General features: G+C 37.1%; 2 protein-coding genes and 2 long non-coding RNA genes across 5 annotated transcripts; 2 read left to right on the forward strand and 2 right to left on the reverse strand.

Moving 5' to 3' along the window:
• Positions 1-943: 943 nt before the first annotated feature.
• On the reverse strand, positions 944-5,128 carry LOC126593162 (zinc finger CCCH domain-containing protein 30-like). The gene is made up of 3 exons (XM_050259074.1): positions 4,866-5,128; positions 1,604-3,861; positions 944-1,519 (listed from the first exon to the last, which is right to left on the reverse strand). Exon 2 carries the CDS (start codon positions 3,836-3,838, stop codon positions 1,628-1,630), a length of 2,211 nt encoding a protein of 736 aa, XP_050115031.1. The 5' UTR covers positions 3,839-3,861; positions 4,866-5,128; the 3' UTR covers positions 944-1,519; positions 1,604-1,627.
• Positions 5,129-16,195: 11,067 nt separating this feature from the next.
• Positions 16,196-20,288, forward strand: LOC126594262 (G-type lectin S-receptor-like serine/threonine-protein kinase SD3-1). 2 transcript variants are annotated; one of them, XM_050260503.1, is made up of 2 exons: positions 16,196-16,510; positions 17,817-20,288. In XM_050260503.1, exon 2 carries the CDS (start codon positions 17,838-17,840, stop codon positions 20,103-20,105), a length of 2,268 nt encoding a protein of 755 aa, XP_050116460.1. In that variant the 5' UTR covers positions 16,196-16,510; positions 17,817-17,837; the 3' UTR covers positions 20,106-20,288. The 2 variants fall into 2 exon arrangements, with proteins under 2 accessions (XP_050116460.1, XP_050116461.1); XM_050260504.1 differs by lacking the exon at positions 16,196-16,510 and adding an exon at positions 16,577-17,457.
• Positions 20,289-20,423: 135 nt separating this feature from the next.
• Positions 20,424-21,409, forward strand: LOC126594264 (uncharacterized). The gene is made up of 2 exons (XR_007613196.1): positions 20,424-20,761; positions 21,247-21,409. It is a non-coding gene; the product is annotated as an uncharacterized LOC126594264 (long non-coding RNA).
• A 1,940-nt stretch (positions 21,410-23,349) lies between these two features.
• LOC126594263 (uncharacterized) lies at positions 23,350-26,069 on the reverse strand. The gene is made up of 2 exons (XR_007613195.1): positions 25,828-26,069; positions 23,350-25,164 (listed from the first exon to the last, which is right to left on the reverse strand). It is a non-coding gene; the product is annotated as an uncharacterized LOC126594263 (long non-coding RNA).
• Between the last annotated feature and the right edge of the window lie 289 nt (positions 26,070-26,358).

Below are 26,358 nucleotides of genomic sequence, written 5' to 3' on the forward strand. Positions count from 1 at the left end.
AGATCTGCAACTTTTGTTATGCTACTAGGCATAAAATAAACAATAGAACCCAGAATTTATAAATATCCCAAAAGGATTGAGAGAGAATCCAAATCCAATATCTTTTTCTTTTCCCCATCCAAATTCCACATCCCAAATCCCACATCCACATAATCTCAAATCCCACCACCATGATCGTGATTTGGAACCCCACCAAATCGCATTTCCCCATCTTAATGCTATCCTATTAACGCACTAAAACCAAAACCAGTACAACTAGCAGAGAAGATCAAATTGCAAAGGTAATTATATTCTTAGATTGCTTGGCTAAAAACGCTTTGAGTTTTGAAGATAAAAATAATTGCCTATGTTCAGCAAAAGAGCTAGAAGTGCTTATGAATCATAAAACGTCTTTTAGAGAAACACATGTCAAATCATTCTTCATAAGGCACTTGTCAGATGTTTTTTCAAGTACTTAAGGTTTGAAAAGTTTTTAGGAACAGACCGCTAGCTAAAAAAGCTCATGAGCTCATTTGAAATTATTTTTAAAATGATTGAAAATGTTTTTTGAAAAAATATTTTTTAAGTTTCTAAGGCTGCATAAAATAATAAATTATTTTTCCAGAATTCACTTGTCATTTTACTAAAAATTAATTCAAAAACATTTTCACTAAAAGTAACTTCAGTCATTTTAAAAATACTTCCAAACGAGCACTAAATCAATTACTATTTTCTACACAAACAATCACCGACGAGCCTTGACAGGATAGCGATTTTCACTCTCTCGTTCACCGCTTTTGAATTCCTTATCTTGTCTTCGTCCCTTGATCACTCTTTGATTATTTAATCTATGGCCAAAAAAACAAAACCACGGAAAATAAAGAAGGGTGCGAAAATCACTTCCCAATTAACATACTCAAGCACAGGATAAAAAGAATGATAGGTTACATAAAAACATGTAAAATATAAGCAACTGAAAACCAATAGCAGTAAAACTTGAATGTTACAATTATGGAAGGATCATAATTTCTCCATCTCCCTCTTTTTATCCCTAGCAACTGCCCCACTAGCAGCAGTTGCTGTATTACAAAATTACATCAGAATAAAGAACCATTAGAAGCAAGAACAACCTTTCCAATCCCCAAAAATGGACCAGAGCTCCAGTCCAGGCTCGTAATATGAAGAAACCTTTCTGAGACAATAATAAAATGACCCCCTCCTAATTTTTGTACTGAATTTTGACAATGAATAAAAGGAACCCAAAATATTAAACAGGCCATATGATTTTCGAGCTTCATGTTCATACAACATGTTTGCTCATCTTAGAAGAAAAAAATTTGACGATCATAATAAACCCCTAAAATTTTAAAATATTTTCGAAGAAAACGGCACCTAGACCGGGTTCCGACTTTTTCGAGTATAACCCAGAGGTATTCTTACTCTTTTCTAACTTCTGTGACAATAAATGGTGAAATGAATTTCTTCAAGTGACCTGGTAATCCATGTTTAGTTACTTTCCATGCCCACCCGCCAACAAAATCTGGAAAAAAGAAGGGCGTTGTGTTATTTAATTTGAGTCGAAAAAAGGCATTATGTTATATACTAAAACATTCTTGTTAACTACCTTTGGGATAGCCGCCACGTTGTGTCAGTTCTGCTGAGCCACGAGATCAAGATGCATTTGGTCAATCCATGCTCCCAACACAGCATGATCGACCGCCTCCCTTTGGGAGTTTGCACTTGGACCGTTGTTGGAGGAACCAGTGGCCGTAACAGCTGAGCTCGATGTTTGCTTCTCTTTGATGTCGGTAGGAGATTCTTTAACAAGTGACTGAACCCATGACAGATCTGGCTCCTCTCCATTGTTCCCAAGCTCAAAAGAAGATGATCTGCGGAGCTTACCCAATTCATCTGTAGAAACTGCCCAATCTGGTTTTCCATTGGAGGATCCCCATTTTGACCAAGAATTTGGAGAGGAACCAACAATGGATGCAGAATTGGAGCCGAGTTCCCGTGAACTTAGGCTACGAAACTGTTGTTGCTTCTCTCTTTGAGCTAGCATCGAAACTCGAGGGCCCATTGGTGAGATAGGTTCCACATTCCGTGGAGACATCCTCCCAGATGATGGGCCCCCATAAGAGGCCTGCAATAGAGCATGATCAGCAGTTTTTGGAGAAAAGGTTGTGTGGATCGGTGAAAGAATGCTCTGCTGGTGTTGAAATTGATTGAGAACAGCTGATTTATGAGTTGGGGAGAAAACACCTGATTGCAATGATTGATCAGAGTACCGGGGTGATAAGCTCTCTGCAGAGAAGATATCATCAAGATTTGAGGGGGTTAGGGTTGTCCTTCGACCAGAACGGTTCAGTGAATTATTACTCAGAGATGGTTGGGATAGGCAAGATAATTCATTTAGTAGCTGCTGTTGCTGCAGCTGCTGTTGCTGCATATCAAACTCTGGCAGTAAATCAAAATCATCCGCAGGCATATCTCTTGCGCAAAGAGAAGATCTCAAGCGACTAGACTGAAGATTGCTACCTGGCAGATGCAAGGCCGGGACATTAGGTTGGGGCCAACCCAGAGATGAGTGTGACATGCCATTGGCAGATGGAGACATGGGTGGAGTAAATGGTGAAGGAGACATAACATTGACCGATGATGGGGAACCAGGCAAGAGGCTCATTGCAGCAGCAAAATCCATGGCTGAAGCACCAGAGGTGCTCGAGCGAGGAGAAGGAACAGCAGAACCAGTAGAAACATATAATGGCCTGAGTTCCTCTGTGGTGTGGGCAAAAAAGCAGACTCTCCTTGCACAGCTTGTACCATCCTTGCAAAGTCGGGTCCGATACTGAGCTGGGTGTAGCCAGCACTCAAAAACCCCATGAGCATATTCACACATATCTCCACGTCTGCAAGCCCCCTTTCTGAAATCAGGACAAGGAACACAGCTATAATGAAATTTCCTTGGATCCCTTCTTCGCGCATTTTCCCCTGGATGGACAAAAGGGCACTCAGTCCAATCATGAGAGTATGCACGTGAACAAGGCCTCACCTTGAATGAATACATTCGGAACTCATCAGTTGAATAAATGCTGTTCTTGATGTCTGGAAGAGAGGGGTCAACAGGATATTCCTTCTTCTCTGATGCAGAAGAGAGAGAATTATAGAACTTCGACTTTGTTGGGGAACAAGTAAAATCTAAAGCAGACGGAGACCCATTTTCTGGGGAAGCTGACAGTGGAGGAGAAGTTGAATGTATGGTTCTCGTTGACACTGTGAGAGTTTTTTCACCAGCAGTACCATTTATCACAAGGAGTTCTTCTAGAGCTAATTTGACATTTTGTAGCCTAGGAGGAACAACTATAACATCAATAGGCCGATGACCATTAGCATCAAGCAAATTAGGATCAGCACCAGCTCCTAAAAGCAGCTTCACACAATCCACAGCATTCTCAGCCCCACCTGAAGCAGCACAGTGAAGAGCAGTGCTCCTATCACGCCCACAGGCCTGGTTCACATCAGCATCAGAGAGAGAAAGAATTAGCTTCATGACATCAATGCTACCATATGTAGCAGCAACCATTAAAGGGGTTCTCTGCTCATTAACCATCTGTTTTGAGCCCTTCTGACGACAATACCACAAACCAATCTCATCGATGGCAGAAGGGTCCTGCTCAATTGATCGTTTAAAGCTCTCAATGTCATTGTTCGCAGCAAGCTCAAGTAAACTGGCAAAAGCATCTTCAGTTTCAACTGTCAAGTGATTCATGGCTGTATTGGAGAGTCTACTTTCGTCAACAGAGATAAGAGATGCCGCTGGAGAAGAATTGAGTTTTATCTGGTCTGATCCATTGCACATGCTTTCATTTGCTGGGATGCCAGCTGAACATAATAATAACAAATCATTGAATTAAACTACAACAAATATATAGATATATGTATATACATATTACACATACAAACACCCATACGAACTAAATGTCCCCAAAAGAAACCATAAGGACAAAGTGGCCATACAACGATGACGCCGATTTTAGACTAACAAACAACATTCTTAGAAACAAGAAACACAAGCTTGGTGGATTTAACAGACACGAATAGATATCCAACTAACGGAACTCAGTAATCCACGAATCAAATTGGTTTTCTATTTTCGATACTAGCCGATTGATAAAAAGTTAAGTGCAAATGGTTTAACTCCCTCAAGGAATTTCACTCCCCTTCCATACAGAGTCTCCAATAGAGTATGAACACAAGTTGTATATCAGATTTGTCGATTTCAAATCCGATGCCATATAAATCACACATAATCTCAAACATATTATTAATTCCATAAGAAAAATATTAAGAAATCAACCCCTGTTAGAGTACTGAGCAAACATTGAAAAACCAAAAATAAAATTATATAAGAAATTAAGATTCACACACATGGGTGATTAATTTTTATCAGAAACACTACCAACATTGAACTATGCTGAGAAATTAAAACCCCTAAAAAATCTTAACATAAAATCGCATCCTTTTTGTAATTTTTATCATCACCTAAAACAAACAGATCTGTGAGCACAGAAACCAAAGTCAACACTCAAACCAAAATACAACTTTTAAGGATCAAAGCAGCCACAATCGCACTACTGATCTTCCCAAAAATGTAAAAAAATAAAGAAAAATATTGATAATTTATATGATAATTTCTCACTCCTCAAAAATCACACAGCTATAACCAAACAAAAATACGTACAAAATATCCATGGATATCGAGAGTCGTCATTCCTGAAGATCAAGAGTAGAAGACGGTATCCTCAGCCAGTCTAAGACTGAGACACAATATATATGCGTGTGTGTGTGTATAGGTGAGTTTATAGTGTGATCGAAGCGAATCTTACCAAATCTTCCAGCTAAGAAAGAGAGGGCGGAAGCAGCACCATTGAAGGACTGCGACAGTGACGCAGATCTAAAACTGCTTCTTCTTCTTCTTCAGGTCACCTCTCAAAAAGACTTGTTTGGACTCCGAGAAAATCTTCCTCTGTTTTCTGAGCAAATAAAGAGAGAGAAAGAAGAAGAAAAGATAGAGAGAATAAAAAAGCGCCCTCTTCTTCCTTCTCCCAATTCCTCTGCCCTGTGCTTTCGAAATTAAAATTTTTTAAAAAAATTAAAAAATATAAATTAAATTAATAATTTTTTGGGTTTGTTGATAAAATCGCCTATCCAATACGGGCAAAAGAAAAACTTAAAAAAGCCAAAGGCGCACTGAGGGTCGCTGTTTTCACGCCATTTTCTTTTGGGTCCAATGACATTGCGCCACGTCAGGGTGGTCTGGACACGCGCGATATTTTCGCAAAAGAGAGGGAAATTATCGGAAATTAAATTCTCCTGAATCTGCACGTGGCGGAGCCTGATTGGTGGATGGTACGTAGCAGAAGTGGGAATAAGAGTACACGAGCCGGAGCGCTGTTGTAATAATCTGACTTTTGTCTTTCGGTGACATTTCATTGAAATTCAACCTAAATCCAGTCGACATGACACTTCATTTGTGCGTCCAGGAAATCCAGTGCACCCGGTTAGACACAATTAACCTGCAACCAAATGACGTGGCGCTATTCTATTGGAATGAGTTTTATATTTAGGTAGGTGGACCAGGTTGGTGGACCAGTGTTCGGATGACACGTGAGACATGATGGGGTCCCCGCAGGCAGACAATAGGGAGTGTAATGAATTCTTGCACGAAGTTTATGAGTCCTTGGAAACCGGTTTGGAAGGTGGAAAGGTGGGAGGAGTTACCGGTTAGGTGTGTAAAGAGTACCAACATGACCGCAGAAGCCGGTGATGACGCACGCGCGTGCGCGAATTGGATTAAACTGGAATGGAATGAGGGAGTGGCGTCCGCCAATTAGGGCGGTTCGGGCCTCTGGTCGCAAGCGTACGGGAGCGGACTTAAAAGGCACGACTCAGTTTTGGTTAATTGTGCAGTCAAATCCACAAGGAGCGGAAAAGAAAAACTAAAAGCATGAAGGACCTTGGTGTAAAAGGCATAGAGAGCACCAAGGGCTAAAAATAATGAAACGAAAAGGTTTTTGACACATATTAATTAAAATAAAATAATTTTCCTACGCTCCTCCTTTTATTGGTTAAAAGAATTTGTAAATATATTATATGAAAATGATTTAACGGTTAAAACATTTATCTTATATGAAAATGATTTAAAGAACGCGCTCATTTCAGTTATACTCGTGTATTTTACATGAAATTTCATTTTATTCTATACACGTTATTAAGTTTCATTTCAGTTCTGACACTCTGTACCATTGTACATATCTCATATTACCTTGTTCATCAACTAGGTTGACACAAACGTTATCTCATATTACCTCATCCATCAGTTAGGATGAAAAAAGCGTTAGTTCGTTGACATTTCAGAGATTCATTGTTCTTTTTCACAGTGAATATAGAGAAAGGTTAAACAAATTGTATGTGGTTCCAACATTTTTTCAATAACTAAAACTAATTATTGTAATTCAGTTCTTTAGAATCATTAATCAATTTGTTTTGTAACTAATTGTTTGTCTCCCATCACATTTAGATGCTCCAACTATAAAATCGATTTGAAATAACTAAAGATCTGATGTTCCTTCAACGAAAAGCGTTTCCTTCAATCCAACTAAAGAAATTGGTAATTGAAGCGAAATTAATAAACATGATTGACCACGTTTAATCCTCACAGCTTGTAAATAGTTAAACTCAATGTTAATGAGCCTAATATACTTTGCTAGTAGATCACCATAAGTTTTAAAAAAACGTGGCATATTGTTTTTACTAGCCAAATTTTTTTTGTTCTAAAGAGAAGTGGAAAACTTGTGTAAAGGTAAAAGTTCAAAACCATTCCGAAATGATTGAACAAAAACTTCTTTTATACAGAAAACTTAACATGAATTTAAAAGAAATGACGAGTTAAAATTTTTTTTAAATTAATATAACAAATTTTTAAAACATTATTTTATATGATAAATTAAAAAATATACATAAATTCATTTGATATTTAAAAAAGTTTCAAAAATAAATAAGCATTGAGCCGCCCCAGTTGACTAGTAAAACAGTGAAAGAAATTAAGAAAATTAACAGTTATGTGTAAAACGTCTAGGTTGTGGTAATCGGAACACGGCGTTACGTCAAGTGATGATTATAGTGGTGACGTGGTACAAGGGTTCCATGTACAGAAATAATTGGATGCACTATTTTCTTATTAATTTTTTAGTTAATTGTTTGAGATGGAAATCTTTCTTTGTTGGATAAGTTGGGTTAAACAATGTTTAATAATTTTTAGTGTTCTTGTTTGGTCACCAAATTATAAAATGAAGTTTTAACGAAAAACTCACTGTATTGTTCACTTTAACGAAAAATCATATTTTTACACTAAAAGTCAATCATGGTACTATTCATTTTACTCTTTATTTTGTCCTTATCGTTAAAATTCAAAGTTTTCAAAATTTTTTCATTAGTTTTCTTATTATAAAATTCTAAAATACAAAACTTAAAATTCAGCCCATGAGCTAAGGACATAAGTAGTTGTAGGTCTCACTCGCCCATTATGTGCGAGAAAATTAAAATTAGAATTTGTAAAGTTATACATGACACAAAATCTTAGAAAAATTAATTTCTACGTCTTGACAGATTCAGATTAGCGATGGGGTGATTTAAGTTACCCAACGGGTACTCGTTTCATCCCGTTAATAGTAGGGGTTAGTTTAACAATTTTAAGTACGCTAGAAGTTAACAATTAGTAGGAGGCTTTTAACAGAAGGGATACTATTTTTTTTTTTTTTAAATGGGATTTACTTGGGCTCACACCACATCGAATTTTAATGATCTAAATTGTCTATTTCTTCAAGTTGCACCTCATAGATCATTCTTACAAAATATTAACCAAATCGAAAATATTTGAGGCAACTAATTTAGTTAAAAAAATTTGACAAACACTTTGTTCTAAGAAAACATAAAAATTTCATCGTAATAATTAAATAGGCAAATAGTTCAGATTTAATTCAACTTTTGCAATGATGATCTATGAATCGAGACTTACAAAATAAATAATTCAGATCGTTGAAGTTTGATGTGGAATGTGTCTCACAACTAATTCCCATTTTTTTGTTCAAAAAATGAGAATTCCTTTTCTTATAGGGCCTGACTATTAGTATAATATAAGCTAATATGAACCGCACCACCATCTGCCTACCTCCCTAAATTGCACCACTCATCACGACCATGAACACTTGTAGCTTGTATTGTTGCATTCTTCTGTAATTATGTAATTTCATTTAAGAGTATTTTTCTTCTAAAACATATTTAGGTAGTTGAATGCCAATAAAAACTCATAAATCTACTACAAGCCATAGCTATAAACTTCAACTTGCCGCACCAAACACAAATTCATCGCATTTATTTATTTTTATTGTGATATTCATATATTTTATTTTTACCTCTTACACATATTATGTTAATTTTTTTCATTTGATCATTTTTAATTCATTTCGATTAGACGATAAAAAATTAAAAAGTGCGTGTAAAAAGTAAAAAGAGTGTACGAATCAAATATATTTGCTAATGTCTATAATGTGTGCTTCAACGGTTTTAAGATGTAGACGTGAAAGAAGCATATGTACCCTTGACAACAACATTCACTTGCATATCTTATAAGTTAAGATAAGAGTCTTGACCCAATTAAGTTTAAAGATTTGGGTTTTGTAGGGCAAGATTGCACCCTTTTCAATTGTCTCTCGATCGGCCAAATCCATCAACAAAGAGACCAAACAAACATGCCCCCACAAAAGAAAGGGACCTATTGGTTTTGTGGGTAGGCCAAATGCCAAAGTTCTTAACTAAACACCTCATGGTATGTTTACTTATTATTTTTTATATAAAATATGTATTTACATTAACGGGTGTGAGATGGAATTGATATCTAACTTACCATATGCAAAATTTGAATTTAAGATATTTCATTTAAAAATAAAGAAAAAATCACCAAATTATAATAGTAAAAGGCGATATATTTAGTTGAATTGAGTGAAATTGTGAAGAGAAAGAATTGGTTTAAGCGAAATTGATATTCTAAGGGAGGAGAGTTTCACTCAAGAGGCACATTGTGTTAAAATCAAGAATCATAATATTTACAAGGATAATGTTATTTACACAATTTTTTTTTTTGAACGAACGATATTATCTACATTAAGGGGGAATGGGATAAAATCAGCCTCACAATGGACTAACAATAATGTGGTTCAAATTTGCCCTTAGCGATAATTAAACCAATACCTCTCACTTACAAGTGAAGATGAATACCACTTAGATCATGGTACTAAGTGACATTTACGCACCCATTTTAACTTCTTACGCATTCTTGTTAATTTTTTGCTATTGATTTTTTTTTTAATTCATTTGATTCAAAAGTAAAAAAATAAAAAGAAATGTTTGAAAAATAAAAATAAGTATGTTTTTGCAATACTGGTATGTAAACCTGCCATCGTTATCTATGAATATGACATGAAATTTGGCCGGGTATATATTTGGCACCCTATCATGGGGACCAAAACCGGGTTCTCCATTCCATCATAGACGACACCTGTTATGCCTGATTGCATTGACGGTTTCGATTCAATTTCTGTATCATTCTTTTTTTATAATGTTAAAAAAAAAAAACCTAAATTACAAGTTAGGTTTAAGTTGGTATGTACAAGAAACTGCATATATATTATCCACCAATACAAACATCATATTAAAAACACACACACACAAACACAGAACAGTGGGTCTTGCAGCATTGCATGGGCTAGCCAAACCGAGACCGAGGAATTGTATGTGAATGAAATGGAGTCTGCATGAATGGAAGTTCAATTTTTCAGAACACAGGTTTCAAGTGAGAAAAAACTCTCATAGCAAAACACTCACTCCATTACACACACTTATCACCACTAAAAGATGTTCTACACTTAATAATACTAATGGAACGCGAGAGGTTTGAACTCTGGGACACATAGGGATAGAGGAGGTGTTCGTGAACCATAAAATTAATTGAGACTAATATAATGTTGTGCCCACCGATCCTTCTCGTCCAGAACCTCTGCTGATATTTTCTTTAGCATGAACTCCATCGCATACCACGCCACAGATGCACAGACTCAAACCAGTTTAACTTGATCAGTTTGTTAGGCCCCCAATTTGCCAAACAGTTGTGGATTGTTTCAGGCCTTGGAGAGCAGTGGAAGAAGGTGATTGTCAAGTTGTTTATTGTGAGACATTGGAGGAGACTAAATACTTATCCCGCAATAGTTTTTATAGAAACTAGAAGCATCTCTCTGTTATCATATTTTTTTTATGAATATAGATGAGTGCTTATATGTTTTGCTTAAGTTAGGCTTTTGCTTATGATGCACAAGTTATATAATGCATGCTTTTTGGGTTAAGTTCTGTTAGAACTCACATTTCCATGCACGTCATCAGTTTCTTTGGTTGTAGAAAAATTATCCATTTCCATGTTGTCTGCAACAGAGCCAACGTAGTATTCCATTGCTATTCCGATTTCTATGTGCGGGAACTCGACCAGACAGCCACTAGTGCGGGTGAGAAATGATGTCAATGTGGCAACAAACATCCTCCTAGAAGCACATGCCCACTAATTACCTAACTTTATTTCCTCCGAAAACGAACCATAATTTTTCACTCTTTACGATGTAAATTAAATCCATATTTCAGAATGTCAAACTAATTTATAGAGGAGCGGAATTGATACGCCGTAAAAAATATATCTGTTTCATTAAGTTTCTTCTTTTTATTTTAGGGTTTTTATCACAAATGATTTCTGAAATTGATCCATCCCATCAAAATGGTCATTGAATTTGAAAATCGATTAATGTAGTCCCTGAAATTGGGTGTCGCAAATCAATGTTCTTCCGTCATAACTCCGTTAAAAATACTGTTATGTGTTGATGTGGCACGTAGTTGGTTCCACAATATAATAAAAGAGTGCTATGTGGATTAAAAGTAATAAAATAATAATTAAAAACTATTTTATATAATTAAAAAAAAAGGGAAAAATATGAAGATGACTGTTCATCATCTTCTTCCCCTCGGTTTAAGAACTCTTCCTCCTTGCATTCCACCACAACATCCGGAATATCTGAGACTGCTTCTGTAAGGCAATGGCTGCAGTTTAGTTGGTTTATATTTGGAGTGCACTGGACAAGTGCATGTATAGTTTCACCTCCCGGGACAGTTGCATGACCTGCCGTAAATTTTTTAGTAGAGTCCCCTGATGCAGCTTTTTCAATTAACGTACTCAACAAGGGGTTAAGCACTAGGTTAAACTGTGCAGAATCCTTAGCAGGATTTGGGCTAGGCACAAATTTTATAGGGTCCTCTTTCTCAATTTCGAATATCAAGTTGTTCGAGTATCGAACCATCCCATGCTCTGTCCACATGATTGCTTACTTTGGATGAGTAGAACAATTTTGCAAGAGAGCATTTATAGAGTCATTGAGATGTGTATGGCAAGCGTCATGAGAGAGGTCTCCTCTGCACAATGCAATGGCGTTGACTTTGTTGGGGTCTTGTCCCTTGGAAAAATTGTAAAACGCAGAACCAGAACTGATTTCGGTGTTTGTGGTGAAGGAGGAGAGGAGGCTGTTGAGGTTCTTTTGGTACATGTCGCCGAGGGTGTAGGTGCCGGTATCGGAACATTTCCAGCAAAGAAAGATGAAGATGAAGATGAAGATGAAGTTCCCAGGGTTCGCATTTGTTGAGATCAACGTCGGCAATCGCCCTTCCAGTAGTAAAAGTGGCATCATTTATCTTGTTCATGAGGTAGCAGATGATAAGTTCTTCATCTGTAGGATGAAATCGGAACCCTGGTGACAGTGGCAATTCCTCCTTTGGGTCGCTGGGTAGGAGGGAAAGAAGATGATGAACAGTCATCTTCTTCTTTTTTCTCCTTTTTTTTTGTTTTAAATTATATAAAATAGTTTTTTAATTATTATTTTATTACTTTTAATCCACATAGCAATATTTTATTATATTGTGATACCAAATTATGTGCCATGTCAGCACATAATAGAATTTTTAACGGAATTATGACAGAAGGATTACATTGATTTGTGACACTCAATTTCAGGGACTACATTGATCGATTTTCAAATTCAGGGACCATCTTGATGGGATTGGTCAATTTTAAGGATCATTTGTGATAAAACCCTTTTATTTTATCTTGTAGCAATTGCCCTTTGAATAAGTATCACTGTAACGTTTACACAACAGTATATAATTTTTATCTCATCATATTGGAAGCGTGCATATTGTTTTAAAAAGAGACTCAAAGATGTATAGTTGCAGTTCAATCATATGGAACTCCCTCCGACCGTTCCCTTTCCCTTGTCATTCCTAAATTTTCTTAAATAGATAGAAAAATCATATAGGAGGAAGCTTGTTCCTCTCTTTCGTTTTTTCAAAGTCTCTCAATCTCAACTGCTTTCCTTCTCCTTCCCTTTCTTCTCCCTCTTATTAAAGCTCACTCTTCATTTCTAAATTGATAATCATGGTCAAATGAAAAAACTAATTGCGTATAAATAATAATATAAATTTTGAATCTTGTGATATTAAGTTACTCTTGCAACGGACAATGCAATATAAAATATTGGAGTATATTATTATAAATATCGTAGATTGTCAACTCGTATCACACTTACCTTAAATCACTCAAACCAAATATGCAATGAAGTTCCCTCAATTTCTTTAGTCAAAATATTAGATATTGACTCTTTTCTCTCCCTGTAAGAGTTCTTCCCTTTGTTTGAGGGTGCTTCTCACCATATTGTGTGAGTGATTTCCTGATCGTGCTTTCGTTTGGTGCCACCGATCCCTGCTGCGGCTGGGATTGGTGGGTGGTTTTTTGTTTTTTCTTTTTCTTTCTTCTCCCCTTCCATCTACCGATGGTCTTTCTCCTTTTCCTCTGGTTTTTTTGCTTTTGTTTTTTTCTTTCGTCTCCCTTTCCATTTGCTGATGGTTCTTGTCATTTTCCTCTCTGGCTTTTCCCATCCCTCAACCCCTGTGGGTATCCCTTTTCATGGCCCTTCCGTGCTTTGTTTTTCAGCCATGGTTTCTGTTAAGTTCGTGTGTGGAGTTCCGGTGTTGTATTCGGCTTGGGTGTTTCCTACACCACCACGTTCTCCTTTTGTCTGCCGTTCGCGATGGTGTTGCTCGGGATTTTCCCATAGCTTCTTTCCGATTGTTGACTTCTCTCTCGCCGACTATCGCTTGTTGATGGCTGTGTGCAGGTGGCGCATGTGGAGGTGATGATCGGCAGTGGACAAAGGATTGGATGGTTGGATGCTTCTCGGATTGGTAGTGGAGAGCACAATGGATGTTTCTCGGATGTTTTGTTTTTGTTTGGGCTTCATTGTTGTTGGGCTCATTTTCTGTGTTTTCTTTGTTTTTAGGCCCGTTCTTTGTTTGTTTCTAGGAATAAATTGGGCCTTTGTTTTGTTTGTAAGTGTGTGTTTGTTTTAATAAAAGCTCCTCGTTGGCAATCCTTTTGGATCCCACTTTCCAAAAAAGAAAAAAAAAGAAAAAAAGAAGATAATTGACTGAACGAACAATTCAACATTTTAATCGATGACCAAAGCCACACATGCCCACGAGGTGGTTGGCCAATGAATTTCTAATGCCCAAGTCAATTTCTTTGAAAAGAATGACTGTTTAGGACCTTGTATGCATAACAAAAGCTTACCAAAATTTAGTGGAGATAAGGTACTTATACGAGGTGGCTGGCCTAGGTGTAGAGTTCTGCCCTACATGTGACGGCTTCCCATTTATCAGGTTGTGTCATCTGTAGGATGTATGAAGAAAGAATTATCCCAAGATATTAATTAGGAGATAATATCTTGAGATAATGATGAAACCTTCCTTGATCGATTGTGATGATGATTTCTTACTTGTTTGAGTTGATCTTCAAATAGGAATCGTTGGAACCAAATTTGCGTAGCACTACTTATGGTAGAGATGCCCAAACTTGTTAACCTGTAAAAGAACAAACAACTGTAAGCAAATCCAGTACCGAGGGAGGGGGTGTGTTGGTCAAAGGCTCTCCAACGATTAAGTTAGTAAGTAATATTAAGACTTAAGTAGTATGTAAGAGAATAAGTATGCAGAGATTGTGTTACTAGAGATGAAACATAGAAGGCGATATTATATCAATTGAGGAAATGACCTTTTAGGATAGTAGAATCCTTATTAAACTAGGAGAATCCATGAAGATGTCTAGGAAGTAGATATTGCATCCTCTTAAGAATGTGATTACTTAGGGTGCAAAATAATCTTTAGATTGTAAGGACTCCAAGACATATGAAACTTGATGATTCCTTGCTGGATTAGGTTCCCGAATCTTGACGAACTTCACTTATTGATTTTGGAACATGATGATGGTGGCATCGGTATCCGTTTAGTCAGCTCCGTTGTTGTCCTTGACCATACTTTTGAGATAGGCGCATTCCGATCCGTCTTACTTTGGCCTTGAAAATTCATAGTCCCACATAAACGTATTAAAGATAAGATTTAGTGATTAATCCTATCTTTCATGCAATTGACTTTTATATGTGACGAGCAGGGGAGCTTGGTACTGTCAGTGTCAACTGCTTGAGTCTTCAAGGATGTTCAGCTACGCGTGAGAATTTTTGTGTGCCCTGCTTATTTAATGAGGGCAATTTGGTCTTCTTAGGGAACAAAATCTACGTGTCATCTCCAAATTTTTTGGAATTATTTTTTACTCCACACCTCTCACAATTTCTAACATTTTTATAGAATTTGTATCGATAGTGATAATTGGTTGATTTTTGCATCAAAATTCATGTTTTAGACCAATAAAGATTGCGCATCCATGAATTCAATTTACTTATTTTTAAAAGTGATGCTATTCACACACCTATTTTTATCTCTGACACACATTCTTAATTTTCAGCCGTCGGATTGAATGAATTGAAGATGATAAATGGATAAAATTTAACAAGAAAGTGTAAGCGGTAAAAAAAAGTATGTGAATAGAACTACTCATTTTAAAACGTACTATGATCTTACCATAATGAACTTATAAACTAAAACATTTCTACCTACAAACAATGAAATAATCATGATGACAAGTAAATGATTAAATGTTGTATAATCTTTGGATAATCATTGGACGATGACATAAAAAACGAACAGTAGAAATCCGTGACTGGAGGTCTAAAATTTCGAATCATTGCCTATGAACACAAAGCCAACAACATCAACCAGTTGAGTGGGTGAATTGTGATTAGAAGGGGGTAGAATTATCTCTCCATCCATTCCTTTTTCATTCTCTTCCCTCCTATCACATTTTTCATTTTGTCATTCTATTTCTATAAAAAATAACATAAGATGTTGATGTAATTTAATCGTTACCATTTAAATAAAAGAAAAAAAAAGTAAAAAAAAAAAAGAGAAAATCCTACTCCGATTAAAAATAGGCATCGTGGCTTTTTAGCTTAATTTAATTCTTGTATCCTTTTGGGAGAAAGTAGCAGGAAAGAAAAGAGTAAAAAGAATTTTCCTTTTTCTTGTTATCTTGGCAAGGATTGAAGGTTATCTTCTTGTTCCTTTAACCAGATCAGCTTTTGATTCTGTGACTGTGCAGACTTGTATATTCTTCTTTAATCATATAATGTTTGACTTCATACAAGCACAGCTGGGAGGCCTCCAAAGTTTTTGTTATAGTTGTATCATTCCAGCCAACGATTTATATGAAATGAGTTTATTCGTAAATTTTAATATTATAATACATCAAGTTATATAACATTTTTATGTGATAATGTATCTTTAAAATGAGACGTCCAATAATATTGAATTCATTTCAAATAAATTTGTATATAGAGTGGATGATCCGCATACCCTTACTTTCTGTTCGCTTTCTTCTCTCTTTTTAGTGAAATACACGTGGCACTATGTTATTCGAGTATGACAACCTCACACTGAGCCGCATCAATACATAAACAGAATTTTGGACATAATCAAATTCAAAAACCAAATTGATAATGGGTGTCAATTTCAATAATCATATAAGATGAAAAATCTAGAAAAAGTGATGAACGTGCGGCATCTGAAAGGTAATGTTCATAAAGATTTATTTATTTATTTCTAATTAATCAAAGAAAAATATAAAAACACATAAATAGAAAGAAGGGTGCAAAAGGAAAATTGAGTTCGTACTCTCGCAGCAGCAAAATCTTTCGCTTTCACTCACTCACTCACTCGCTCACTAATCACTATGTCACTACCTCTTCTCCGGCGACTCTTTCTCACCGTCTCCGGCTGCTTTGACATTTAACGCCCCACCTCGAACCCCCGCTCTCTTTTCCACTTTCTCTCACATTGCTTCTGCACAATCACTTTTCCAATAAGCAACTTCTTCTCAAACCCTCTCCATTTCAAAACCCCAGGCCGCCCGGCTTTTTTTCTCGTGCCTCACATTTCTTTGGTAAGTTCTTAATTCTCTTCAGTTTTCTCTACTGCCGCCGTTTCTCTCAAATTTCTGCTTTTTTAATTTTGTTTTTGTATTTTTTTATGGTTCAGTTGTGGTGTTTAAAGTTGGGAATTTGATTTGGGGTTTTGAATTAGGGTTTGCAAATTAGGGTTTTACTGGATTTTGTTGTGTTTGTTAAGTTGTTATATGAACCAACACTTCTGTTGCTCTCTTATCCTCTGCTTTTAGGCCCCTACATTTCATCTGTTCAACTTTTCAAGAAAAAAGCATCTCTTGGAAAGCTTTCAAGAAAAAGCAGAAGAAAAGCAAATTTGGCAAACTAGTTAGTAGGATGACACTCACTGTCAATGCTTAAAGTTTCAATTTTTATTACATTTTCAAATCTCACTGATGCAGCAGAGTGTTGGATTGTCCTAGGGGTACTGGTTAGGGCGTTCTTCTTTAACCCACTGCATCCCGGATTCTCACCCTTGCCCCTAGTGTATATTAAAGTAGTAACACCGCTTGTATTCAAATCTCACTAGTTCATAAGTGTAAATGAGATTAATCTTCAGTGATAATTGACCAAAAAAAAAAAAAAAAATCTTGAATGATGATTTGTCTGCAATATTCATTGTCCAGTGTGTTTAACCTTTCAAGCCCTGAGAGGGATTGCTTTGCTTAAACAGTAAACACTGAATCCAATGGGTTAATTTTGGGTCCCATTCATCCACAGGAATCAATTCAAATCTTTACTCCCTTTACAGCTCATTTTTTTTTGTTATAGGCTACTTCCTGCCTAATTCTGTCAGTCAATCTCTGTTTGATTCTTCAAAATTCTGAATGCTCACATGACAATATTATAATGTTCCAAATATATAATAATGGGGTGCCTCTGAGATGGTCATGGGGGCATTCCACACCGGCTTGATAAATTTCTGGGGTTTTAACTGTATTTTCAGGTACTAAATTCTGAAGATTGTATGTATTCCTTCTTGAATTGTATGAAGTTTGTGTTGAATGTTATTTCTTTGAGTTTATCATAATTTTTTGGAACTTCAATTTTCTTTTGGCCTGAAAACAGTGATTTTTCAATTTTTTTTTTTGTTTTTATTTTTATTGTATTTGGGCTATAAGTTGCCTTGATTCTTGGCATTTTTACTTATCAGTGGGGTTGCTTTGGAAAATGTTGGAACTTGTCAACCTTTTTCTCTGCTTCAACAGTTCTACTCTAAATTTTCCTAGTGAAATTCATTAACTTTGATACGCGAACATGATTCAGCACTTGGAGAGCTCACAGTTCTAATTTATTGTTTTGTAGGATCTATAAAGATATTCAGATATGCCTGAACTGGTCGAACATCTCCCTAAATCGTATCTCCTGCTGTGCATCTTTGTTGTGTTCCTGTTACGTACTCTTTCTGGTGCAGAGATTCCCTTAGGTTCAAAACTTTCTGTGGCCGATAAAAACATATGGATCTCTCCAAATGGTGATTTTGTGTTTGGATTTTTTAACTGTTCAGACCAGCCAAACTATAGTTTTGGGATCCGTTTCAATTCAAAATCCATTCCGCTTGACCAACAACTTTTAGTATGGAGTGCTGCAGATGATCTTATTCTTGGTAACGATTCTTATGCCCAGCTGACCCAGGATGGTGAACTAGTTTTATTTGATTCCTTGAAGGGTGTCACTGCATGGACCAGTAAAACAAGGCAATTATCAGTTGTTTCTGCTGCTCTTAATGACAATGGAAATCTTGTTCTATTGAATCAAGAGAAACATATTGTTTGGCAAAGTTTTGATTCTCCATCTGACATACTTCTTCCTGTACAGAACTTCTCTACATTTCAAACACTTCGAGCTGCAAGCAGGAATAGTGTGTCCAGTTACTACACTCTTTTCATGAGTGCTTCTAGTCAGTTGGAGCTTCGATGGGAAAGTCATGTCACCTACTGGACAAGTGGAAGCCCTCCTAGTTCAAACCTCAGTGCTTTCATCACTTCTGATGGAGCCCTACAACTCCGTGATCAAAACTTGAAACCTGTGTGGTCACTATATGGTCAAGATCACAATGACTCTGTAAGTTACAGGTTTCTTAGGCTAGATGTTGATGGTAATCTCCGGTTATACTCATGGGTAGAAGAATCAGAGTCATGGAGATCAGTCTGGCAAGCAGTTGAGAACCAGTGTGATGTCTTTGCAACCTGTGGCCAACGTGGCATCTGTGTTTTCAATGAATCTGGGTTCCCTGATTGCGAATGTCCATTTAAGCAGCAGACAAATGAGTCCACTTCCAGATGTTTTATACCAAATCATCGGTGTGCTTCTGGTTCCAACATGCATCATTATAAGCATACTTCTCTACATGGAATGTACCCACCAACTGATGATGTAGTTGCCAAAGTTAGTCTAGAGAAATGCAAAAGCTTGTGTCAGAATGACCTGACTTGTACAGCTACAACCTTTACAAATGATGGAACTGCACGATGCTTAATTAAGAGAACACCGTATGTAACTGGCTATTCAGACCCCTCACTGAGTTCAGTATCTTACGTGAAGATGTGTGCAGATCCATTAGCTGTAAATCCCAATCTCTCGTTGCCTTCCCCTCCTCTCAATCGGTCTCATAAGTTTTGTTTCCCTTGCTTAATCGGAGCAGCCTCAGGAGTGTTCGTCGTATTTGTTTTAGTTCAATTGGCACTTGGTTTCTGGTTCTACAGAAGAAGAAATTTGGATAGGAAGAAAGCCGCGTTTGCTCATACCAGCCCAAACTCGAATGGTTTGATAGTGTTATCCTTCTCTGAAATAGAGGAGCTTACAGAGAACTTCAAATATCAAATTGGGCCAAAGATGTTCAAAGGTGTTCTTCCAAATAGAAAACAAGTTGCAATCAAAGATGTGGATGCCAGCGTAGAAGAAAGAAAATACCGGTGTGTAGTTGCAAAGATAGGAAACATTCATCACAAAAGCCTTGTGAAGCTGCAGGGCTACTGTTGTGAGTTAGATCACAGATTTCTGGTCTATGAATATGTCAAGAATGGTTCTCTGGAAAAGTATATAGAAGATGTTAAACTGTGTAAGAAGCTGACTTGGGGGAAGAGATTTGATATATGCTTAAGTGTCGCAAGGGCCATTTGTTATCTGCACACAAGCTGTAGGGAATTTATGAGCCATGGGAATTTGAAATGCGAGAATGTGGTACTGGATGAAAATTTAGAGGCCAAGGTGACTGAATTTGGACTTGGGAACATAGTCAGCAAGGCATCATGCTCTTCATGCTCTTCTGCAGAGAGAGATGTGGAGGACTTTGGTAAGATGGTGTTAGTATTAGTAAGTGGGTGTCGAGTTGGGGACCTTTGTGAGTGGGCATACGAAGAGTGGCTGCAAGGGCATCCAGAGAATGTGGTAGATAGGAAAATAATTGGTGGGTTTATTGTGCAAGAGCTGGAACGTGCTTTAAGAATTGCATTTTGGTGTGTCCAAACTGATGAACGTAGAAGACCTCCAATGAGAGAGGTGGTTAAGGTCTTGGAGGGCACCTTGAGCGTTGATCCACCACCACCCCCTTTTGCTTGTCAAGGGCCACTTGATGACGAAGAGGAGCCGTAGAATCCAGCTGTATGGAAGAAAGTTTATTTTATTTTTGAAATGTCTTCTCGAGTTTAAGCTGTGCATAGTAGGACTAACAACACAATGACAATTTAGCTTTGTGTTCTTGTCTTTGAGATAGTCCTGACAAGAGATTTTCACCCTATCTGAGCTATTATAATGAAATGCCATTTTCCCATCTAACTTTTGAATTTCGTGTTTAACTTTGGAATATATTTTGCAATCTTGCGGTCTCTGTTCCCCCGCATATAAGAGTAATCATGACAATCAACGCCCTGCTCTCTTCCAAGTAGCCAAATCCAGTTTTCTCAGGTACGAATTCTCATTTCATTTTCATTATTACATGGCTTAAAGATAACTTTTGTATTTTGGTTATGAGAGGAGTTGCTTTTCTCGTTATTGCTAATGAAGGTTACCGTTGTAATTCGCTTGAATTTCTAAGGCTAAAAGTTGTGGATTTTGTTGGATTTCTTTTGTCAAATTGTTGGTTTCCCCATGTTTTAGTTGTTGGATTTCTTGCTTTGCTTCCCTTTGGATCAAAAGGAGAAAAGGGGCGGCCAAAAACTGACATCCTTTGATTGTCTCAGGTCGTGGAGTAGGTTGGATTTGCCAGAGTTGTAGAACGTTTGAAGTTCCGCGTATTCTTGCTTGAGATGGTAATCATCAACTCCCTGACGAATTTTTTGGCTCAAAGCAAGAAGTATTCACCTTTTAAAATTTTCAGATTTTGTGATTCATTGGTTTTCTTCTTACAGGATTTGTTTTGAATCATATAGGGGATTGGGAATCAATGGGATGCATATTTTAATTACACATTATTGAAAGAAATACAATAATCTCACATCAAGATTAAGAAAATTAATTAGTATGCCCTTGAGTAGTATTAAAATTTCTGGTCGAATTCCACCTGAGCTCTGCCGGAGTAGTTGCATGCAGTCATTCGACCAGAAATTTTAATTCTACTCAATGCGAGCGGGAACAACTTCACAGGATCAATCCCTAGTTGGGTAGTTGTCACTACTTGGATCTCAGCAGAATACCTCAGCAGAAACTTGCATGTTCCAAACTTGTTAGTCTCAAGCGCTATGATTTTTCGTATAACAACTTGACAGGGCTAATTCCAAGTTGTGGCATTTTCCAGAACGCACCAGCTAATGCTTTTGTCGGAAACTAAGGCTTGTATGGAGATGCAGAGGGAGTCGGACTGAGTGCATGCAGCTCCTCCGGCAGATATTTATGTTCCCGAGCGTAATAACAACTATTAGTGAGTTAATAAAGGCAAAATTGGTGTTGTTATCCTCGTATCCTTTTTGGGTTTTGTAGTGGTTGCAACTGTCATTGCCTTGTTACTTATGTTTCGCAAGAGATCCAACCTACCGCCTCAAGTAATCAAAACATATCAGAACTTTGAGCCAATGGTATCGCAAGAGGAAGTAAAAATATAGAACTACCTATACCAAAAACTTTTTAGAAGAGCCTGAAAAACCAGCAATTAATGTCTTAGAAAAACCTGCGAGAGAGACTCCACCGTGTCCAAAGGACGTCGGGAGAGAGCCAACAACCATTGCCATGAAGCTACCTTCCAAGGGCGTTCCAAAAAGAGATGCCAAGTAGACTCTGAAGTCGAATTACACGTAGAAAAGAAAGAAAGTAACATAATTCTCATGCGTTGAAGAACTGAATCTGTGAGAAGGCGTCCTTGCAACACCTTCCAAACAACAAGACTTCTGCAAGGCTGAATTCGCCGAGACCAAATTATCCCCCCCCACCCCAAAAGGCACTTGATTGTCAAAACTAAGCAAATGAGAATAAGCCTCTTTCGCCGAAGGGAGGCCAGATAAAGATCCCGACCAACACAAGGAATGCGTAGATGCTTGTAAAGGGAAAGGAGTAGCATCAATGGAATCTCAAGATGTGATACCAGAGGCCTGCCCAACCAATTATCTAACCAAAAAGAAATTTGTGAACCATCTCCAAGGACGCACGTCGAATTTGACGAGATAATGGGGATAATCTTCTTAAAACAAAGGCAAATAACAGACTTTTTATGCGTCGATAAAGGAATCAAGAGCATGCGTAAAAACGGCCATCAAAGAACGGGATTTAAACATATTCCAACAACGTTTCAAAAGAAGAGAGTGATTCAGAACTAACAAATCTTTCAAGCCTAAACCCTGAGATTCTTAGGACGACAACAGACATGCCAGTAGACAAGAGGAACACCACGAGAATTGGGATCACCTGATCAGAAAAAATTTATCACCCAATGTTGTACTTGATTTAGGAGAAGACGGGGCGAAGCATAAACCTGGAAGCTATAAATGAGAATGCTCTGAATGAAAGACGTGATAAGATGAAGACTTGCTTAAGAAAGCATATGTCCCTTACAGGCCGATAGCTTGCACTTAACCTTATTCACAATGTCTTGAAAGTAACTACGCAGGGGACGACCCCGGAAATTGGAACCCGTAAATATTTAAAGGGCAAAGCCAAACGAATTCCAAGTAGGTTTCTAATAGATGTATGCCTTGGACAAGCATATTTACCAAGAAACACTAAAGGTTTAGATTTATTAACCAATTGACTTGAGTTGAGCCCATATTCAACAATAAAACGCATGAGATGACGAAGATTACAACGAGAGACACGTACGAAAATCAGAATATCATCTGCAAAAAGAATGTGTGAAGGGGTAGACAGACTCCGCTGGGCAGGCATAGGGCACCAAATGTCCAGAACAGAGCAACGAAGTTAAACTGCGACTAAGAACTTCCTCAGCCAAACAAAATAAAAGAGGGCAAAGCAAGCCTCCCTGGCGGATCCTCTTTGAGCAAGAGTAGAAGCCCAAAACTTGGCCGTTGATAAAAAAAAGAAAAAAAGAAAAAAGAAAGGTGCGCAAAACTAAGTAACTTATCAACTCAATTAACAAAAACATGTGAAAACCAAAAGCAGTAAGAATCATGTATCGAAAAAGACCAGTCCAAAGTGTCAAAAGTTGTTTGAATGTCTAACTCTATGCCTAACTCGAAAAAGACATGAATATTGATATTCTTTCATGCGCATCATGTTTGCACAAGTGGAAATGGGGATGCTATGTTAACTTTAGGTGTGTATGTGTGTGCTTGCGTGCGTGCATGTATGTTTAGCGTAACAGGGACCTTAACTTATGTTTATATAGATGATAGCCTAGATCCCTTATAAAAGAAAAGGTGATGATGAAACCAGTACTGCGACCACATGACACTGAATATAAAGACACATTGATATTATGTCATAACAAGACTAAAGTGTGACCAAAAGCGCAGTTTGTGGGGCTGTGAACATATTTTTCTCTCGAAATTAAAGAATGCTAGCAGCAGGTTTAGGGCAATACAACAGTTATAATGACAGTTAAGTTGCTATATTGCTGAAATTGCAGAAATATGAACTAAGTAATCTTTAGTGGCAGAGTGATATACCAAACAACTCAAATTATTGGCAAAAGAAAAAGGTGTGCGCATGTGTTTATAATAATTACCAGCACGAGCAGGGACCTCCAGTTCATCATAAGCATCCCCTGGCATTGGTTCTTCTCCAAGAAATTCATTTATCACATCCTCTAGCCTTGGGGATTCGTTAGGACCAGCTTTTACCACAAGTTGTCTTTCCACTTTCTCTAGACTTTGTTCTCTTCCAGGGTGATTTGCAAGCCTCTCACGTAGCCCAACACATGAGGGTGCCTCAAAAAACTGTCTTCTTGTGGAAACACTTATGAATACGCTTCTTATCAAAGTCCTTAGAGAAGATAACCATAACTACCTCGTCCGGTTTAATATGATTTGCATATATATCTCCATATAGTTCGAGAGTGTGTTTTAGTGAATTGGTGCTGATGTGTCTCACCATGAACATTATAAAATTTAATAAACCCTCCCGTAGATCGATCATGTAAACTAGCAAACATATATGATTTCTCAACCGTCCTTATAAGTGTCTCTTCATCATCTTAGTTAGAGTAAAGGACTTCCAATGCAAAGTTTGCAAGTACAGACCCTGAACCTATGACATGGTAGGCGCAACTTTTCAAGGTACAATGAGGCGTATCTGCTAAGGGACCTCCAACGTGGAAAATCTCTTGTCTAAGTTCTCCAGCAATGATTATTGAACACGTTTAAAAAAGGAGGATTCATTTTCATTACTGATGAACGCCGCACAAAATCTTTAGAAAATGATGAAAGAAAAATCGTCTGTCATAATGTCATAAAACGATAGGCCGTCTCCGGAAACGTGTGCTAGAGTGTGAATTAAGTCCTTCTACCGGCGAGATCGGTAAAAATGATAGGCCGTCTGTGGGAACGTGTGCTAGAGTGTGAATTGAGTCCTTCTACCGTTTCTGAAGCTGCTAAGGGACCACCAACTTATCATTTTTACTGATTCGGCCGATCGTTTCGAGAGACTGCCATCGGTGTATCCAGAACAAGACGTGCTACTTCAGAAACGGTAGAAGGACTCAATTCACACTCTATCACACGTTTCCAGAGACGGCCTATCGTTTTTACCGATCTGGCTAGCAGAACGACTCAATTCACACTCTAGCACACGTTTCCAGAGATGGCCTATCGTTTTATGACATTATCACAAATGATTTTTCTTTCATCATTTTTTAAAGATTTTGTGCGGCGTCCATCAGTAACGAAAATAAATCCTCCTTTTTTAAACGTGTTCAATAATCATTGCTAGAGGACTTAGACAAGAGATTTTCCACGTTGGTGGTCCCTTAGCAGATACGCCTCATTATACCTTGAAAAGCTGGGCCTACCATGTCGTAGGTTCAGGGTTTGTACTTGCAAACTATGCATTGGAAGTCCTTTACTGACCAAGATGAAGAGACACTTATAAGGACTGTTGAGAAATCATATTTGTTTGCTAGTTTACATGATCGATCTACGGGGGGTTTATTAAATTTTATAATGTTCATGGTGAGACACATCAGCACCTATTCACTAAACACACTTCTCGAACTACATGGAGATATATATGCAACAATACCGAACGACGGCACATGTTTTTCCCTTGGAATCTGCGATAAATAATCCAACAATACAATTTTGAATCTTGCATCTCATCAAAACCCTAAAATTATAAAATTGATAGATATTGAGAAAGTTTAACAGAATAGAATTTTGAATCTTGCATCCCACCAAAACCCTAAAATTATAAAATTAATACATACTGAGAAAGTTTAACAGAACAGAATTTTGAATCTTGCATCCCACCAAAACCTTAAGGGGTGTATTCAATTGAGAATTTGAGACACTTTAATAGATTTATAAATCCATGGATTTTTATAGAGTTTAATTGATTTGTAGAGATTTCATATAAAATTTTGATTCAATTCATTCGAAATCTCATAGGAAGATGTGAGATTTGTAGATGCTTAAAATACACTACGAAATCTCTCCAATTCTTCAACTTTCTCAAATTATATAAAATCAATTTCTAATTGAATATACTTAAATTGTTATAAACGTACTTAAAATCCTAATTGAATACATCCGGATTTCTAAGGATTTTAATAGTATTTTAAAATTCTAATTGAATACACTTTGAATTTTTTCAGAGAATCATTTAAAATCCTGATTGAATACCCTAGATTCATTAAAAGAATTAAAATCCTTCAAAATCCCAATTGAATACACCCCTGTTATAAAATTAATACATAGAAAATTTGACAGAAAAGAACCTGAGGAGATATCAATTGCATATTGCTGTCAGGAAAGCTCTCTGTGGGTGTTCTGGGCACCGCCCCTTTGCTCAACCAGCTCTTGCCTACCTTGCTGGCCTTAGTCTGCAAACCGGCTTCAGGAAAGCTCACTCTGGGTGTTATGGGAACTGCCCTTTGCTCGACCGGAGAAATCTCTCGCCTTGCTGGCCTGTGTGTTTTTGGGTCCCACTAAAGAGCGAAATAAGGAATGATTCAATTTACCAAAAAGCAAAAATGAAATAAGAAATGATATTTACAAAAAATAAAAATAAAAATAAATAGAGATGAAAGAAAAGTAGGTTATTGAAGTAGATTTGTAGAAAGAGATTATATTCACACACCTCAAATTATTTCATTCACATTTTTTAATTTTTTAATATTTTCTACACACCGCTAACATTTGATAGAAAAATATTAAAAAAATAAAAGGTGTGAGAGAAGTAATTTTGGGTGTGCACATATAATCTTCCTTTGTAAATAGGTTGGAATTTGGTCAGGATTTGTGCTGAA

Source organism: Malus sylvestris, chromosome 12, assembly GCF_916048215.2.
Source record: "Malus sylvestris chromosome 12, drMalSylv7.2, whole genome shotgun sequence".
NCBI classification, from domain to species: domain Eukaryota; kingdom Viridiplantae; phylum Streptophyta; class Magnoliopsida; order Rosales; family Rosaceae; genus Malus; species Malus sylvestris.